The sequence below is a fragment of the Mustela nivalis genome, assembly GCF_964662115.1.
Source record: "Mustela nivalis genome assembly, chromosome: 3".
Taxonomy (NCBI): Eukaryota; Metazoa; Chordata; class Mammalia; order Carnivora; family Mustelidae; genus Mustela; species Mustela nivalis.
Genome location: NC_139022.1, coordinates 151,669,106 through 151,689,214, shown reverse-complemented (window position 1 = coordinate 151,689,214; position 20,109 = coordinate 151,669,106). Strand labels below are relative to the sequence as shown.

The 20,109-nt window shown below is 33.8% G+C and overlaps 1 protein-coding gene across 2 annotated transcripts in view; it reads left to right on the top strand.

Annotated features, from left to right (window-relative positions):
- Nucleotides 1-20,109, top strand: part of NIPBL (NIPBL cohesin loading factor) — a 205,418-nt gene that overhangs the window by 131,466 nt on the left and 53,843 nt on the right. For both annotated transcript variants that reach the window (XM_082724196.1, XM_082724197.1), the window contains exons 11-21: nucleotides 1,512-1,694; nucleotides 6,059-6,256; nucleotides 6,507-6,578; nucleotides 6,667-6,756; nucleotides 8,778-8,881; nucleotides 11,717-11,803; nucleotides 15,580-15,811; nucleotides 16,613-16,764; nucleotides 17,332-17,412; nucleotides 18,117-18,217; nucleotides 19,616-19,754. In XM_082724196.1, coding sequence (XP_082580322.1) covers nucleotides 1,512-1,694; nucleotides 6,059-6,256; nucleotides 6,507-6,578; nucleotides 6,667-6,756; nucleotides 8,778-8,881; nucleotides 11,717-11,803; nucleotides 15,580-15,811; nucleotides 16,613-16,764; nucleotides 17,332-17,412; nucleotides 18,117-18,217; nucleotides 19,616-19,754 — 1,439 coding nt within the window. The remainder of the gene's footprint in view (nucleotides 1-1,511; nucleotides 1,695-6,058; nucleotides 6,257-6,506; nucleotides 6,579-6,666; nucleotides 6,757-8,777; nucleotides 8,882-11,716; nucleotides 11,804-15,579; nucleotides 15,812-16,612; nucleotides 16,765-17,331; nucleotides 17,413-18,116; nucleotides 18,218-19,615; nucleotides 19,755-20,109) is intronic.

Sequence of the window (20,109 nt, the reverse complement as noted above, 5' to 3'; positions counted from 1 at the left end):
GTTTCTTTTACCTGTATTAATATTCTAAAAAGTGTACCTCACTATAAAATACAGTTGAATTTAGAAAGCCAGCACAAAGTAGTGTCGCATGATTTGAAAGTGACATAGATAAGTATACTCAACATTAGTATGTCAGGATTCTCAGCAATGAAGTCTTTGGAATATTACCAGTCACAAGTATTACATCTTTGTTAGGTGAAATTTTTGCTATATGTGTCCTTAGTAGTATAAAAGACTAAAAGTTAACTGAAATAACTCCTTCATGATGTTGAATAAAAGTTGCACAAAGAATAAAAAGGGATTATTCTTCCATCAAGATTAATAATTTATGTTTTATATTCTTAAATTATTGGGATTGTGTATTGATACTTTGAAATTGTCTTAATCAGTACCCATTCATTTTGTCATGATTTACTTCATCCTTCACGTTAAGTATTATTATCATTTGAATGTTGTAGTGGAAGGTTGCTTATAGTTACTAATATTCCCTGCTGTACACCACTAAGATACTCTTTGCTCCCAATTTCTAAAATTTAGCAGGTAAGACATCATTTTTAATACTTCCACTCAAAGATTTACAAGGGTAAGTAATTTAAAATTGTCATCTTTCATAGTCGTCAAGGACAAATTATCCTCAATGGATAGCTTTTGCTACCTCTTCATTTTTAAGCTCTCAGTAAGATGTTAAGAATTTATTTATTTTATGACAACTGTTAGTTATTTGTGTATGTGTGTAGGGTTAAATAATAAAAGTTATGTTAATGTTACTATGTTGATACATTTTTTATCCTGTCTTAATCGTTCATGGAAAAATACAAATTTTATTTCATAACAGACTTGAATTTACTATTTTAGTTATAGACACTTACATTTTAATATGTTTTTATTTATCCTGCCTTTCATGTTTTTATTTTCTTCAGTTTAATGTATATATTGGTTTATCTCTTTGAGGAAATTTTTTGTATTACTAAAGGCATTACTATACTTCTCAAATAGATGAATGATAGGTAAAAGCATGTAAAACTCTTGTCCCAGCCACAGTACACAAGCGTAGAGGAAGAGAAGGGTATATAAGTGTCTTCCAACTCTTCAACTTTGCACTGAGAGAAGTATACTTTCAAACTAAGTGATCCAGCCCTCTGTAAAATAAATTTGGGTGCTACCAAGAATGCGAGATGAATCCCTTACTACATATGGACTGAGTAATGCCAGTGAATCTCTTGTTTTAGAAAGTTTTTAGTCTATACAGACACATGAAGGCATTGTGTCAAAAATTGATGAGGAAACTAGCCTTTTTATGTTTTTTTAAGTTACATAATGATATATGTATAAAAACTACATTACCAGTTTGGGGTGAAGCCTATTAGAGTTTTAAATATGTGTTTTATCAAAATACAAAGCTGGCTTAGAAAACTTATATAAATACTAGTATTTCATTTTTATTGTGCTAATTAAGTTAAAATTCCCTTTTATCTTCAGATTTAAATTATTTTCTTACCTTTCATTAATAGGTAGTATAGATCAATCAGTGTTAAAAGAATTACCCCCTGAACTTCTGGCAGAAATTGAATCCACCATGCCACTTTGTGAACGTGTGAAAATGAATAAACGCAAGCGTAGCACAGTTAATGAAAAGCCAAAATATGCTGAAATCAGTTCAGATGAAGATAATGATAGTGATGAAGCTTTTGAATGTAAGTATCACATAACTTTATTATTACTTTAGAATTAAGCAGATTGATGTGTTTGTCTCATTCATAATTCGGGGGGTTAGGAAGAGGACAGTGATCTTAATTCTTAAAAACATAGTATAGCAAGCTTTTTTTCTTTATACTTAAAAAAATGCAGAAGATGAGATCAGTTGGCACCAAGAAAAAAAATTTAATGAGCTATTATTATTAGTGTCAAATAACACAGGTATGTGTCTATATTTAGCAAACATTTATTGAGCTCCTACTAGATATGCTAGGCACTGAGAATAAAAATACAAATAAGATGTGGCCCCTGTCTTTGAAAAGCCTTCAGTCTAATGGGGGAAATATGTAAACAGTTGTAGCAGTGAGAAAAGGACAGTGATAATAAGTAAATCCAGGGTGCTATGGGAACACATTGGATTGGCATCAGAATTATACTTGGGGGTTCAGGGAATGCTTACTGGAAGAGGTGACACTTGAGTTGAGTCTTGAAGGACACATAGGAGATAGCCAGGTAAAGAAATACTTAAAACCATACTATCACTAAATTATGAATGGATTAGCCACATTGCCAGTTATCTGTGTGGTTTGGACCTGGCTTCTCCTTTTTGCCCAGCTGTGTCCTGGAATTCCTCCCTTGTTTCACTGTTTTCCAGAGCTGGCTTCTTCACTACACAGCTACCTCTCTACAACACTGTGATCACCTGTCTTTGCACTAGACTTGCTATACCTCGCCTGTCTTCCTACTGGTCCACTGAAAAAGTTCTTCTCTTTTATCCCTATCTTCCTTCTTCTGGAGCAAGAGAATTGAGCCTAGCCAAGAGGGGTCAGCAACCTTGTTTGACTTAAACGACATTCAGTGGAAACAGACTATGGGAGATCTTCACTTGTGTGCCAACTGACTTAGTCATTATGACCAAAAGAAGTGGGAAGACAACCAGTGTGTTCTACCTTTTCCACCTAGTTTCCGTAGATAGAGGTGTGACAAGCAAGGGCAGGAAGGACAGATGCATGCTGCCAATTTTAAATGTATATTGCTGATGGAAATCCTTTACCTCCTCCAAAGTTTTCAATGTTCATTTATTCTGATCTTTAAATTGTGAGCTCTTGAGCTATGAGGAGTAGACTATGAATACTGAACAAATATGAACAAAGTTTTAAAATTGAAATAAAATATATAGCAGTTAATCTGACATTTAATTATATGTATAATTGTCATAACTTGTTATTATCATGAGATGTATTTACATGCAATATATTTTAATGGCTAAAGTTAATACTCTTTTATTATAATCAAACATTTTGGTCATATGGGAACATATGCTCTGGAAAGGGAGAGAAGAAAGGAGATCTGGTGGCCCTGAAACTCATTCCCCTTTATATACATGCCTCTCCTTCACTCCTCCTCCTCCCCCATCCCCCAAACATCACCCATTTCTAAAGGGAATAGCTAAGAAGAGGAGTTCCTTAATTGCAGATTGATTTCAAATCACACTTCAACTCCATTTAACTGAGAGTGGCTCTCTGCATTGCTAAACTGATGAGAATTTTGAAGCTACCTTACAGTTCAGTAGAAAGGATAGCATAATCAGAAATTCCCACCAAGTTTAAAACAGGGGAGAGAGCCAGCCACACATGCCTTATGTTTGTCTTCAATGCAGTCACTATTCTTTTCTTTGCCATTATGAGAGCTGTTGTTTCATTTTATGGGACCACATAGTGTCATCTTAAAGCCATGGATCCTGTTACAGCTATTCCCAAATACGTTGAAAGCGGATATTAATTAGAGAACCTCAGCTTCAACCTGATAGGTGCAAGAAGTTTCTCTGGATTTTTCAAGAGACCTCAGAGTAGCTTCCAGTTTTTCTAAGTTTATTTCTATACAAGTAACTAGAGAAAAAGTGACTCTGGAGACACTGGAGAGATGAAATAATTTCAGTTGGTTGTTGACATAAAAAACCACATTGTCATTATACCATGACAAAAACAATGTAGTGAAAATATAGTGACGTACAAAATGTAGAAGTATTATGAGAACATAAGCACAAACCTTACGCTGCTTTCAGAGACTTTTTGAAACTTAAGGTTTTGCTGCAGTTTAATCAAATCGGTTTCCTAAAAATCTTAAACTAGGGTAATTGTTTTGTTGAAGAATGGGAGAAGGGTTGAGGGATAACTTTGAAAGTCAGGCCACATAGATCTGGGTAGCCATAACGTAAATACAACATCATTGGGTTGCTGGAGAAAGAGGACGAAGATGTAAGCTAAGGAACGATGTTGATAAAATTTAGAAAGGAAAAGTGGAAAACAGTGAAGGCATATTTTACCTACCTGTCTGCTGAGCTCCTCCCCTAGTTCTTTAGGGCTATGAGGGCAATAAAGAACAAACTAGTAACAGTGAATTGGGATCCTGAGAGCCTTATTACAAACACACTGTATCATAGAAATTGGGTGGGTTTTTTTTTAATTTGCCATCCTATTTTTATCCAAATTTCCTAAAGCTTAATAAATGTGAAATAAAAATCTTGAAGGCCTCTAAAATTTTTCACAAATACAGTATATTGTAAGTTCTTGCTAACAATTGTAAGATTTTTTTCAAGTGTTTCTAATCAAAGAATTAAATGCTTGAAATGGATTTCTTCTGAAATTAGAATTCAGAAGGACTAAGTCATATTTGAGGTCATAGAATACTACTTTCTGCACATTTCTGAAGAAGCTTATTAGTTGTTTTTCCTCATATCTGGTAGGTATTTTAGTACTTGTTGAAAAAAATATTTAGTGAATGCTACATAAATTACCTGTTTCTCTGACACACGCATGCACACACACACACAGACACACCTTATATTAGTTTATAAGGCAGCCTCTCACAGAATGTACTGGGGCATACACTAATTGTAAAGGGGGGGTCCTTCTTCCTCATATTTTATGTCAAATTTATGCACAGTTACAAAGAAAATCATTGAAGATTTAAATATATGCACTCATGTTTGTCTTTTTATGAACTATCTTGCTATGCCAATCCTATGACCAAAAAGAAGAGGAAACAAATTTATCTTTCTCTACTATGCTGTCAGTAGATTGGACAGAAGGGTCCAAAACCAGAAACCATACTAGATTCTTGAATAGGTATAGCTAAGGCAGCTTGTAACGGTAGTATTAGCCAAAGTACAGACATTGCTTATGCACACCTAAAGGGACCAACACAAGCATAGATAGAGAGCATTGGCCAGAGGGTTGGCATCCTTAAATTTTAGGATTTAAGGGGACTCAAGTAAGAGTTTTGTCTTAAGTATTTGGGTATTGATCATAGTTGGGAATTCAAAATACAAGCCAGTTCAAAGAAAGCAAGAGGGTCAGACTTAGTTCAGCAGACTAGAAAGTATTTCATTGTCACCAACAAGTGGTCAAAACAACAGGATGCCTAGATAATGGGACACATTAGTTCTCTTAGTTTTAAGTTGATGTTGCTACATCCTAGAGCAGGTATGGTAAATATTTGTCACTTGTACTGCCCTCCAGCTCTCACAGGACAGACATTTCTAATGAGTCTTTCTTGTTGAAATATGATGCTTTCTCAGGGAAATATAAAGCTCTAGGCAGCTATTACCAGTTGATCAGAGTTGATGTGTCAGATGAAATCTGTTTGCCAGTTCTTCCTAGAATTTCCTGTCATTACTGGTGTTTTTAATGGAATGCTTAGACCCTTGGAAGGTTGGGGAAGGGACTGAAGGTAACATATATAAATATGTTCATGAAGCATGTATATGCTTAAAAGCTTTTCTCCTTGGGTTTAAGCAAGTACATTGTTGGAGAACCGAATTCAGTATATGAGTATTTATAACTGTACAGATTTATTCTATCTCTGTAGGTCTGTGATTTTAGATTATCAGAGTCTATTGAATTTATACCCAAGTTTTGGGCTTAATTTGGCTTTTCATTGTTGGTATACATGGTTACTCCATATGCTATAGCACTTTCTCAAAGGTTTACTTTTCCTCCAAACCCTGCTCCCTATCAATAATCCAAATGCTTTAAAGTGTTTCTGTTTTTCATCCAAATCCTAGATTAAAGATTGTTTTACATGCCTTAATTAATCCTGATGGTTAGATATTATCTTCACCAACTCACTGAATACCTTCCAAATTCATGTAGAAATCTTTTTAAATCTAAAATAATATGATAATGCTAAAATAAGTGATACCATTTCTATACCATAATTAATGTGTCTGATTAAATACAACAGCTCAGTTTTCTAGACCCACACAATGATTTTCCTTCCCCTCATGTGGTTCATTTGTGAAGTACAAGTTTTAGGTCTTTTTAAATGAGGTAAATTATTTGTCATGGGGATTTGCTTCTAGCCTCTAGGAAACGACATAAAAAAGATGATGATAAAGCTTGGGAATATGAAGAGCGTGACAGAAGAAGCTCTGGGGATCATAGGAGAAGTGGCCACTCTCATGAAGGAAGAAGGAGTTCGGGTGGTGGTCGTTACCGAAACCGAAGCCCATCAGATTCTGACATGGAAGATTATTCTCCTCCTCCCAGCCTTAGTGAGGGTAATTCATCAGTGTCAACGGATTTCTTACATAAGCTGCTTTAAATTTAGGTCTTTAACTTTGAAGAATATTTGATACCTTTTTATGAGTTAATTAACCACTCCTAATTGTTAAGACAGAAGTATATATTTAGTTTGGAATGGTAGTGGTTATTGTTTAAGAATTTAAAGTTCTGGAGGAAACTATAAGCAAAAATAGAAATATTTTAAATAGTCATTCCTGTATTTCAATATTTCTTTGTTTATTTTAGTTGCTAGAAAAATGAAGAAAAAAGAAAAACAGAAGAAGAGGAAAGCTTATGAGCCAAAACTAACACCTGAAGGTAACTTTTTAGTATGTCTTTTTTCATAGTCTTCAGCTTCAGTTTTCTACATGTAATGTGATAAGCTCTTATTTTTTCTTTCTTATAGAAATGATGGATTCTTCAACTTTTAAAAGATTCACAGCCTCAATAGAAAATATTTTGGATAATTTAGAAGATATGGATTTTACTGCATTTGGTAAAATCATTTTAAGATATATTTATTTACCTCTAAATACAGTGTCCGCTTTAAATATATTTATTTACCTATGTGTCTATGCTTCTGCCAGTTCTCTAGTGCAGATAGAGGCATTGTCTGTGCTCTGAAGAAACTTAAATCTAGTTGTAGAGTCAAGTGTAGTCTGTGTTTTTTTGTTTTCTTTTCTTTTGTTTTAAAGATTATTTATTTACTTATTTATTTGAGAGAAAGAGAGACAGACTCCCCACTGAGCAGGGAGCCTAATGTGGGACTCTATCCCAGGACCCTGGGATTATGACCTCAACCAAAGGCAAGCGCTTAATTGACTGAGCCACCCGGGCTCCCCCCAAATGTAGTCTGTATTATTAAGAAATTGAAAACTTTAGTGTAATAATCAAGTATTATTGATACTGTCTTTGGAATCCTGAGAATGCAGCTACCAAAGTAGGTGATAATAATTTATTTTATTTTATTAGCATAAAATGTATTATTTGTTTCAGCGATATAGGTCTGTGAATCATACCCTCCCCAGTGTATGACAGTAATAAAAGAAACCTTTTTTAGATGAGACATGAGTAGGTGCTAGATAAGGAGAGTACTAATATGACCAAGGATGCAGAAATAGGAACCTATTCATCTGCTCATTTACTCTTACAGCCAATATTTATTGAGTACTTACTCTTTGTCAGCAATATTTTAAGTGCTAGAGATGCAAAGATAAATACTCTAGCCACTGGCTTTAAGTAATACAGAATCTAATATGGAAAACAAAACCAATTAGAATATAGTAGGATTAATATATTCATATATTTCTTTTATGATAATATGTAAAGATCATAGCTTTAAATAAAGAAATGTAACACTGCTTACAGTATTTAGAGCTACTCAACAATTCCATGCCACCTATAGCTGGTATAAACACTAGTGCCTAATTTATACAAAAGCCATATAATATACAATGATTCTTATAGGAGTCCACCTATTTGAAAATGTCTTAAAAGATATATTACCCTTTATATTATATGAACCTTTATTTTAAAAGTATTTGTTTTGCGGGCGCCTGGGTGGCTCAGTGGGTTAAGCCACTGCCTTCGGCTCAGGTCATGATCTCAGAGTCCTGGGATCGAGTCCCGCATCGGCTTTCTGCTCAGCGGAGAGCCTGCTTCCCTCTCTCTCTCTCTGCCTGCCTCTCCATCTACTTGTGATTTCTCTCTGTCAAATAAATAAATAAAATCTTTTAAAAAAAAAAGTATTTGTTTTGGGAAAGTTACTTGCCTAAGTATCATTAATGCCATTATTTGGCATACAAATTGTGTGCTGAGAAACCGTCTTCCATGTCATCTAAGGTCCCAACAGGAAGACAGATGGCAGTCTCAAATTAGGATAATTTGAGTAGGACTTACTTACAAAGAGACCAGTTACAGAGTTGGGGACAGAATAGTACCAGAATCTAGGTTTAACAGCCATGGAATTATTACCATCCCTACTCCAAAAGGAACAAGGGTAAATATAAGTTACCAGAACTCAATTCTGTAGGGAAAATATGTCATAGACTTACTTGGGGAAAAAAGCACTAACCTTTTGGTCAGAGAACATGGGCAGCCTGAGACCTTACAAGGAAGGAGTCAGAGATATAAATACCCTGACCTCACTCTCCTCTTTGATCTTCTGACAGGGCACCCCACTAGCTCAACCCAAACAGAAGCTGGAGGGGATAGGAGACTATTGATGTAGTCCATACAGGTCAGCCTTCTAGGGCAGAGAGCTTGGCTGAGAAGGGTCAACAGTATATCTAGAGTAGTAAAGATTAGAGATCTAACTCCTCCTCCCATCTTCATCAAAATCTCTTTTTAATCCCTGTCCTTTCATTCAGGGTTTCCTTCAGGTTTACATAGGCCTCTTAGGTTGTTATTTGTTTAGTTTGTTTGTTTTTGTTTGTGTGTCCCTAGATTTTATTAAAAAATTAAGCTTACTGTTTTAAGCTATTTATTGTACCTAAACTATCTGGTTTGATTTTTCAGGTGATGATGATGAAATTCCTCAGGAACTTCTTTTAGGAAAACATCAGCTTAATGAACTCGGCAGTGAATCTGCTAAAATTAAAGCAATGGGTATAATGGATAAGGTATCTCACTAAAGAAAAATTTTTATATTTACTATGTACGGTCTAATGTTTGAAATTAAAGTTTTCAAGGTAAATTACAACGATAGCATAAATAATAATGAAAACAATTTATGGTTGCCTTCTGAGAGTCTAAATTATTTTTTATTTAAAAACAAGACTCAAGTATTCTGTAAATTATTCTAAAGAAAATTGTATCCCATTGAAAGTAGCATGGCTTGGATTTTTTTTTCCACTGTTTTTATTTTTCGCTGTCTCAGGTATTTATATTATTTAAATGTCAAAATACACTAAAAATTTTTTTTGGCATTTGCTTTAGTCTTTGAGAGTGGTGAAAGTAAAGCTACAGTCTCAACACATTAATTGTAGTAAATACATAGCCTCGTTACTATAGGCTTTATAGTAATTTTTGTGAGTTGACTTTCTTGTGAGCTTTCTGTTGCTGAATTGTCTCATTCTATTCTAATGGAATGGCAGTATTTTTTCATTGATAATGACTTCTTATAGTGACAGCATCAAGGGATGGCTTCCTATAATCTTTATGAGCCACCACTTACTCCCTAAACTACTGTGTGATTGCTGTGCAAATACAGTTTCAAGATGAATCCTCCCTCCTCTTCTAAGCAGGGCAGGCTCCCTATTGTTTAGATTTATCTACTCTAAGTCTCCTAATTTCCTATTCTATAATATGGAGGTAATGTGTTGTTCTCATGAATAAGTAGAATAATGAATCTAAGATTATTTACCTACAGTTTATTCTAAACATTTCTAAACTTATTTCATTTATTCAATTTTATAATTTTAAAGTAGACTAGAAAATATTTTGATGTTTTTACCAAGTTAGAACATATTTTTTGTTTATATATTGTCTGTATTCTAAGTAATGTGCTGTGAATTTTGATTTTTTATTGAGATATAATTGACATTATGTTAATATTATGTTAATCACATAACCAGTCGATATTTGTATATACAGCAAAATGATCACAACAGTAAATCTAGTTAACATCCATTATCATAGATGGTTATAATTTTTTTTCTGTGATGAGACCTTTTAAGTTCTACTCTCTTAGGAACTTTCAAATATACAGGATAGTTTTAACTATAGTCACCATGCTATACATTATATCCTGAGGATTTATTTAACTTATAACAGGAAATTTGTACATTTTGACCATCTTCACCTACCTTAGCCTTATTTCCAACCCCTGTGGCCACCACCCATCTGTACTCTGTGTCTGTGTGTTTGGTTGATTGTTTTTTTGGTAGTGGTTTTAGACTCCACATGTTAGTGGAGGTTATCTGGCATTTGTCTTTGTCTGACTTATCACACTTAGCATAATGCCCTCAAGGACTAATCATGTTGTCACAAATGGCAAGATTTCCTTTTTTATGGCAAGATATTTCATTGACATTGTGTGTGTGTGTGTGTGTGTGTGTGTGTGTGTGTGTGTGTGTGTGTATCTACACACACACATTGTACTTTATTTGTCCATTCATCCATCAGTGGATACTTTGGATGCTTTCATGTCTTGGCTATTGTAAATAATCATGCAGTGAACATGGGAATGTATATATCTTTTTAAGTTAGTGTTTTCTTATCCTTCAAATATATTCCCAGAAGTGGAAATGATAGCTCTTATGGTGGTTCTATTTTTAGTTTCTTGGGGACCCTCTATACTGTTTTCCATAGTGGGTGCACCATTTTACATTCTCACCAACAGTGCACAAAGGTTTCCATGAATTTGATTTTTAAAGCCAGTTGTATCACATTGTTAACCAATCATTGATGTGCTGTTAGTTCACAGTGGTATGCAGTGAGGGATATATTGATTTATTTTTTATTTAGGAAAATGGCATCAATTTTCTGAAATGACACTGCCAGTCTGAGTTTTTATTTCATAAATTTCATAATTGCATATAGCTAAAATGATTTTATTTTCACCAGGTGAATTTGCTGAGTATTTTCAAAATATGGAAAGTTTAGCAAAAGTCTGAGTATTTTAATCTGTTATGAAATTATCTAAAGTAGCATTTGGCAGAACATGTTTCTGTACTCTGGCAAAATGATCAAAATGTACTTAATGTTAGTTACTCTAGTGATCCTTCCATTTGACTCTTCTGGATGATTTGGTTGAGAGTCCTAGTTGCATGCTAGGAGTCTAAAAAGAGACCTGTTCAATCAGAAGAATATGAATAACAGTTGCCTCCTTACAGAACCTTTAAATCGGCTACTAATATTTTAGGTAGAGAAAGCGTCCTTTCTAAAGAAATGAAATAGGAGATAATTTTTAAAATAAGAAAGATTTCTTCTGGGAAAAATGTTACTTTACACTTGTAACTTTTACCATTTACAGTTTTATGCTTTATTCATAATACCACCTTGAATTTTAAGACACCTGCTGAATAACACTGTAGTGTAGAAACCACATTATAATTAAATCAACAGATGAAAACTTAGAGAGAGAGAGTGTGTGTGTGTGTTCATATGTGTGTTCAGTATCACTGCCACAAGTACAGGCAGCCAGGCATCAGAACAGACTAAATCTTGACTAGCTATATGGTAAGAGTTTAGTTAGTAGTGTGCATATTTGTCCATTTTGTGTTTACTTTTCTGTCTTTCAGAAATAAGTGATTAATTCTACATAATTCAGATTTAAGTAGAGTCTGAGAAATTTTTCCTTTTCCACTCTTTAAGCAGGTGGTAATTTTGTATGTTCCATAGCCCCAAAGGTGATAATTGTACAATATGTTTCTTGACTAATTTATCACTTTTACCAATGATTGATTTAAAAAAATAATATATATGTATATATGTAATATATGTTGCTGTTTTAGCTTTCTACTGACAAAACTGTGAAAGTCCTAAATATCTTGGAGAAGAATATTCAAGATGGGTCAAAGCTTTCCACTTTGTTAAATCATGTAAGTACAAAATCTGTATTGTTAATTTTACCTTTGCTATGGTTAAGATGCAGGTCTTTCTCAAAAGAACTCTGATTTACAGAGGAAATCTCAAATTTCATTTATTTGAGCTTTTTACATTCATTAGCAATGCTACTAAATTATATTTTAAGTAATTCAGAATTACATTGTTGATTCACAGCTTTGACATAAACAGATGTAAATTCATTTCACTTTACGGGACTGTTCTTTAATTTTATATTATGCTCTTCCTTGTGTTTGATTGTATTTAAAAATTTTTTTCACTTATGAAATGATAGTCGTTCTTTTTCTTGACCTTCCTGGAGAATTAAAGAGAAACCTTATACTGCTTTCCTAATGTATCCTAAAACAGTAATCCTTATATACCTTTTCTTTTTTTTTTTTTTTTTTTTTTAAGGTTTTATTTATTTATTTATTTATTTATGAGAGAGAGAGAGAGGGAGAGGGAGGGAACGCACACACATGAATGGAATGGAGGGGCAGAGAGAGAGGGAGAAGCAGACTCCCTGCTGAGTAGTGAGCTACCTTGGGGCTTGATCCCCAGACACTAAGATTATGACCTGAGCAGAAGGCAGACGCTTAACCAGTTGAGCCACCCAGGCACTCTTGTACCATTTTTATATACCTAGTTCAAATTATCATTGAAAGGACTAAATAAATTAATTAATGTAAAGTGCTTAACAATGTCTCCACATATTAAGTTCTCAATAAATGTTAACAGCAACTGTTAATATATTTGAGTACCTTTATGTCAAACAGCAACATAATGTAATGGTTTATAAACTGATCAAAGTAAGCTGCCTGGAATCTACCTTCTTAGAATTGTAGCAGACTTTCAAAATCATGTGTATGTTCAAATTGATCCTGATAGCTCTACCATTATTGAATTCAAACATTAATATGTATAGGCATTTAATATGAGTTAAGAATTTGGGAAAGTATTAAGTTGCTGAATTTTCCTTATTGCATAAAATTTCCAAAACACAAACTCAAAAACGTCCATATTCTCATCTAGCAATAACCACTATTAACACTTTTGATATATGTTTCCATTATCATATTTGCATATATATATTTAGTGTATCCACTGGATCTTATGAGAGAAATGTTCTTGAGTTTGCCCAAGCCACAGGATTGCTAAGTGATCTACGTGGAATAAGAAATGTAGAAAAAGGGGCGCCTGGGTGGCTCAGTGGGTTAAAGCCTCTGCCTTCGGCTCAGGTCATGATCCCAGAGTCCTGGGATCGAGCCCCGAGTCGCGTCAGGCTCTCTGCTCCGCAGGGAGCCTGCTTCCTCCCCTCTGTCTCTGCCTGCCTCTCTGCCTACTTGTGATCTCTGTCTGTCAAATAAATAAAATCTTAAAAAAAAGAAAAAAAAAAGAAAAAGAAATGTAGAAAAATAAACTCAGATGGTATTTCTGTGGTTTCTTAAATATGTCTATATTTTTCCAATGCCCATTTTAAACTAGTTCTTGAATCGAAAACAAAGGGCTTAGAGAAACCCATAGTGGCAATCTACTACATCCTTAGTCTACAAATTTTATTTGAAAGACTTGACAGGAAATTGTAATAGAGCTCAAGAATCTAGAGTTCTGGAGAGCTGGCTGACTCAGCCTTAATGAAATTATTCTAATTCCTGAAGGCATAGCATTATTTAATGTTTTTTTCATTCAATGACTCTTTCATACAGCAATTTTAATATTAAAGAAAAGCTACTTTATCATATTTTTTTGAATAGGTATGCAAGCAGTAAAATGGAAGAAAGCTTAGAGAGTTAGGAAAAAAGTAATTGAGTTTGTAGGCATTAGTGCCCTTCTCTGCTATACATATATTGTGCTTTTACTTGCTTCATTTCCCAGTGTATATGCTTTGCATAGCATGCATTTGAAAGTATTCCTAGAGTATAAAGTTACTATTTCCTGGGGCCCCTGGGTGGCTCAGTGGGTTAAGCCTCTACCTTGGGCTCAAGTCATGATCTCGGGGTCCTGCATCAAGTCCCGCATTGGGCTCTCTGCTCAGCGGGGAGCCTGCTTTTCCCTCTCTCTCTCTCTCTCTGCCTACTTGTGATCTCTGTCAAGTAAATAAATGGAATCTTTAAAAAAAACAAAAAGTTACTATTTCCTAAGTAAACATGTGAGAGAAGGATTTTCATTCTCAAAAAATTAAAAGCATGCCTTCCGGGTGCCTGGGTGGCTCAGTCAGCTATAAGCATCTGCCTTCTGCTCAGGTCATGACCCCAGGGTCCTGAGATCAAGTCCCACATTGAGCTCCCTGCTCAGCAGACTTCTCCCTGTACTCCTTCCCCCTGCTCATGCTTGTTCTCTCTCTCTCTCTCTCTCAAATAAATAAATAAAATCTTTAAAAATAAAAATAAAAAAGTAAAAGCATTCCTTCCCATTTGTAATGTAAGTGGCCAGTGTATAAATTAAGATGCAATCTTCTGGGCGCCTGGGTGGCTCAGTGGGTTAAGCCGCTGCCTTCGGCTCAGGTCATGATCCCAGGGTCCTGGGATCGAGTCCCGCATCCGGCTCTCTGCTCAGCAGGGAGCCTGCTTCCCTCTCTCTCTCTGCCTGCCTCTCTGTCTACTTGTAATCTCTGTCTGTCAAATAAACAAATAAAATCTTTAAAAAAAAAAGATGCAATCTTCTGTCAGTTGTCAAATTATCCATTTTAGAAAATAAATTATGTTTTCAGTAGTCTGCATAATAACTACTTTTTAACCTCTTTTTCAAAAATACTATTTCTGAAAAACAAATATGGGAATGATTGAGTCAATAACATTTTACTACTTTTTTTTTTTTTACATTTTACTACTTTCAAATGTAGCTCTACCATTCGTCATTTAAATTTTTACTTTGTTCTCAGCAACAGGCAGAATTTGCAAAGTTTTGACTATAGTGTTCATACTCCAAGCATAAAATTATTTATATACAATTATAGTTGTTAGCTAGAATCTTAGGTTTGGATAAAGTACATTGAAGATACTATAGTTTTGTTATTGGAGTGTCATCTAGTGGTGAAATCAGGAGATAGAGTGTGTTATGTTTGAAAACTTTGAAAGAAAAAATCTTAAAGTAATATCAGTATTTGTACTTCATTCTTTTTTTTTTTAAATATTTTATTTATTTATTTGACAGAGGGAGAGAGATCACAAGTAGGTAGAGAGGCAGGCAGAGAGAGAGGGGAAGCAGGCTCCCTGCGGAGCAGAGAGCCTGATGCGGGACTCGATCCCAGGACCCTGAGATCATGACCTGAGCCGAAGGCAGCGGCTTAAGCCACTGAGCCACCCAGGCGCCCCTGTACTTCATTCTTGATGTTCCTGAACATCCATGAGCAAGCATCAGAACACCTGGCTGGGGCGCCTGGGTGGCTCAGTGGTTAAGCCGCTGCCTTCGGCTCAGGTCATGATCTCAGGGTCCTGGGATCGAGTCCCGCATCGGGCTCTCTGCTCAGCAGGGAGCCTGCTTCCTCCTCTCTCTCTCTCTGCCTGCCTCTCTGCCTACTTGTGATTTCTCTCTGTCAAATAAATAAATAAATAAATAAATAAAAGAACACCTGGCTGGCTCAGTAGAGTATATGACTGTTGATCTCGGGCTCATGAGTTCAGGCACCACATTGGATGTAGAGCTTACTTAAAAAAAAAAATGTACATACATTAAAACATTTACCATGAAAATCGAACATACCATAATTTCTTAATATTTTAACCTATAAATGCATTTATTTCCATTTCATTAACAATGTGCTATCTTATAGAATAACGATACTGAAGATGAAGAAAGATTATGGAGAGACCTTATTATGGAGAGAGTTACAAAATCAGCAGATGCCTGTCTTACAACTATCAACATTATGACATCCCCTAATATGCCAAAAGCTGTATATATTGAGGATGTAATTGAAAGAGTTATACAATACACTAAATTTCATTTGCAGAATACACTTTATCCTCAGTATGATCCTGTTTACAGATTAGATCCTCATGGAGGTTAGTTTGCCTTTTTATATTAAAGTTTTGAGTTTTATGTCAAAATTACCTGTTAAATAATTTTCTTATGTTGGGTCAGAATGCTGTAACTTAAAATAGCACAAAAATTACGAGATCATGAAGATGGTAATAAATACTGATTTTTGATTTGACTAGAGTATAGAACTTTTAGTTAATCCAGTACTTGTTCAGGTATAATTTCTTTAGCAAATATTTACATATAATGGAAGTAATTTCTACTGGTCAGGAAAATCCCAGATAATTTTAGCTTCTAGTTCTCTTTATCACTTCACCCTAATTTTATGCAGAATATTAGTTATTTACAAGGTGGATTGATTCAAGATGTTTAATCTTTCCCTCATTTATTACCTTTATAAATAAATAAACTGTGAAATAGTTAATGTATACATTTAATGAGAGGGGGACATACTTGGTTTATAAATAATCTATAGTTAATTACTTGTTTTTTAATAATTGCAAGTTAATTTAAAGGGAAGTAAATCTTACTCTTCCTGCATCAATGAGAAAAAAATAGAAATAAAGATACATATTTTACGAGAATTTTATAGCCTCTGGAATGTGCCATAAATTATCTGTTACAAGAATGATTACTTGCTATCTAAATATCCCTAGAGAATAATTTTCTGTTTCAATAAATAACCAGCTTTATTTGCCAGGTTATATTTTTATGTAGCACCCATCACCCTCCCAAAAATCTGTTCTCTTAATTCAGAATACTGTTTTATTACTGTTTATTGAAAGTTGATAAATTACTTGTTTGAAATTTTTCTTTCATTTTAGGAGGCTTGTTAAGTTCAAAGGCAAAACGGGCTAAATGTTCTACCCATAAGCAGAGAGTAATAGTAATGCTTTATAATAAAGTTTGTGACATTGTTAGCAGCTTATCAGAATTGCTAGAGATACAGCTTCTTACAGACACAACAATTCTTCAGGTAAGTTGTTTTTTTTTTTTAAGCATTTTGTTATATTTTAGACCAAATGATGTAAGAATAGAGAGGCTAGGTGAGTTCAGCATAACCTTGCTCACTCAGTAATAATGCCAGCATGATGTTAATTTTTTCCATTCAGAAGATGTATATAAAATGAAGAAATACAAGTCCAGGGAAGTTTTAAAAAGAAACATTGAGGATAAAAGGTGAATGTATTATAAACTCTAAACTCTTAAGTTCTTTGAAAGGTGAATGATTACTTCCTTTGAAATATGTCATAATATTTTCATCCAGAGTAGCAAAATATATTGTTTTTTTTATTGTGACATTTATTAACTCAAAATGTGGAGCTCAGAGGAATGGTGGCTATGAAAAGAAAGTATGTACTAATGTGCTTGAGGGTGAAAGGAGCAGAGAAAAAAACCAGATCAATACTAATGATTAATGAGAGGAAAGAAAATGTCCTCTCAGTTTCTTTCAGTAAGTTTATGAATATTTTGGAATTTAGTTAAGGTAGAATGTTACTGAAATCAACTAGAGATGTATACTGATTACTTTTTATGTTTGCAGGTATCATCAATGGGAATTACACCATTTTTCGTGGAAAATGTCAGTGAACTACAATTATGTGCCATTAAGTTAGTCACTGCAGTAAGTATAAAGTCATACTTATAGTTATTCCACCAGAAAAATAATATTGATATCATTTAATTCAAATTTGTAAAAATGAAGATTGAAGTTTTCCGTAGATTTATTTCAGCATAAGGACTATTTTTTGTGTGCCTTCTATTTTAAATTCTTCTAAATTTTTATTTTATTCAATATAGTATATTAATAGTTTCAGAGGTAGAGTTCAGTGATTCATCAGTCTTATATAATACCCAGTGCTCATTACATCACATGCCTCCTTAATGTCCATCATCACCCAGTTATACCATACCTCCACCTTCCTCCCCTCCAGCAACCCTTAGTCTATTTCCTAAAATAAAGAGTCTCTTATGGTTTATCTCCTTCTCTGATTTTGTCTTTGTTTTATTTTTCTCCTCTAAATTTTAAAGAAATAGTTAATAATTCCTTAATATCTATAATTAAATCAGAATTATTTAAAATCATTTAAATTTTGTTTTTCCATCTCCAAGATAGTATAATCCTCTAACTAAAACTAGTATATGCTAATTCTACAAGAATGTTATAATTAAGGATGGAAAAGTAGTGTAAATTAAGTTTATTGTCATTGAAGATGTTGAAAACATTTTCATTATAAATGACATAATATTTTTTATCGTGTGATACAATATTTTTGTTTTCAAATAATTATAATAAACTAAATTTGAGATCTTATAATTACTAAACAGGTATTCTCAAGATATGAAAAACATAGGCAATTAATTTTGGAAGAAATTTTTACTTCACTTGCAAGATTACCAACCAGCAAGAGGAGTTTGAGGAACTTCAGGTAACTAATTATAGCAAAGGCTAATAAGTACAATGAAGAATTACATTATATTGTAGTCCTTATAAATTTATTCCTAATCATCTGTGATTTTTATTTTAATGATCAAATAAAAGAGAGGCAATTCACTAAGAGCAGCATGAAGAATAGCTTAGATATGTGAAAAAGCAGTGCATATATGGGGGACTTAAAGAAGTTCATTGATTCTCATGTGTAAAGATCTGTGACAGGTTTTTTCAGTCATGATGCTATGGACATTTTGGGCAGTTAATACTTTGTTGTGAAAGGCTGTTCTGTACATGGTAAGATGCTTAGCAGCATCCCTGACCTATAACTTCTAGATGATAAGAGAACCACCCACCTACCCCCTTCAATTGTGACAACCAGAATTTTCTCCAGACACTGGCAGATATCCCTTGAGGGGCAAAATCATCCCTGATTAAGCCATGATAGGAAATATGGCTTGAAAAAGTCAAAGGCAGTTCAAGTGTTTTATACGCCATACTAAGGAACTTGGACTTAATCCTTTATACAGTAGGAAGTCATTAAATATTATTTTTAAAAGCTGGAAGATTACTCTGGCAGCAATATGGAGAATAGACATGGAGATTAAATGTTCTTAAGTCACTAAGCACAGGGTAACTTAAGAAATGTTATCCACTGCTGTAGTTAGCAGTGGATTATTGTCTTTGTTGTCATAGGGAATCATCATCATTATCATAACTATTATAATTTCCTGAGTGATTAAGTGTGTTGACCTGGCACATAGAACCCTAAATGCCAGGCATTTAGATTGTTTTGAAGGTTGTCTTATGTAATATAGTTGTTCTTACCTTAATTTTTTGGACTAATTGTGTATAGTCTATTAAACCTGAAGAAAAGCTATGAGCATATATGAGAATTCTTACACCTTTATAGTATCTTTAGACTTAAATATTTAAATTTGTTTTTTTATGTTCCGTTCCTCTGCCTGCACACCCTACCACAAACAATCAAGAGCTGACTGTGTAGCAGATTTTAATAAGAAAATAAGTACTAGAATGTATGGGCATTTGGAAATCTTGAAGACTTTTCTCATTTTAAAAATCATTTTGAGAAGTATTTGATATTTTTCGTGTATAAATCTTTGCAGTGGATATAGAGTATAGAAATTTGTGTTAAATGTGTGTTAAATATTGCATTTTCCTTTGACTAATTTTAATTATCTAAATATGTATAGATATTAAAGTGGTACTTTTTCTAATTTAATAAAAATAATCAGACTTAAAGACACTATTACAAGCACTAAAATAATGTCTAGACATATTAGTAAAGCACCTGAAATTTTCAGATGAAGATGACATATAGAGTGAAATTCTCTTCATTCTTTGTATGATTTAAATATTTTCTTCTCCATTAAAGGTTAAATAGTAGTGATATGGATGGAGAGCCTATGTATATTCAGATGGTTACAGCCTTGGTTTTACAACTAATTCAGTGTGTGGTACACTTACCATCATCAGAGAAGGACTCTAATTCAGAAGAGGACTCAAATAAAAAAGTAAGGAATCTTTTATAACTTTGTACTTTTATAGGAAGAAGCACCTGAATTCTCTTATTAACCTGAAGTTCTTAATTAGAGCTTTATGGCTGGTCTTTAGGATCTTTGTAGAGCACTAGACTAATTTTTAAGAAACATTAGTTCTGATACTACTTTGTCTGCCAGTCACGAGACATGTGGATCTTTTAACCCAAGTTTGTTTCTTTAGGTATAAAATGAGCATGATAATAGCTAACAGGCTTTTCATTCCAACCACTAAGTCTGAAGTTAGATAAGTCATTGTGCAAGCGAATATTATTATATATAATATCTGTACTGCTACATAATATATAATTGTAATATAATTAATGTAATT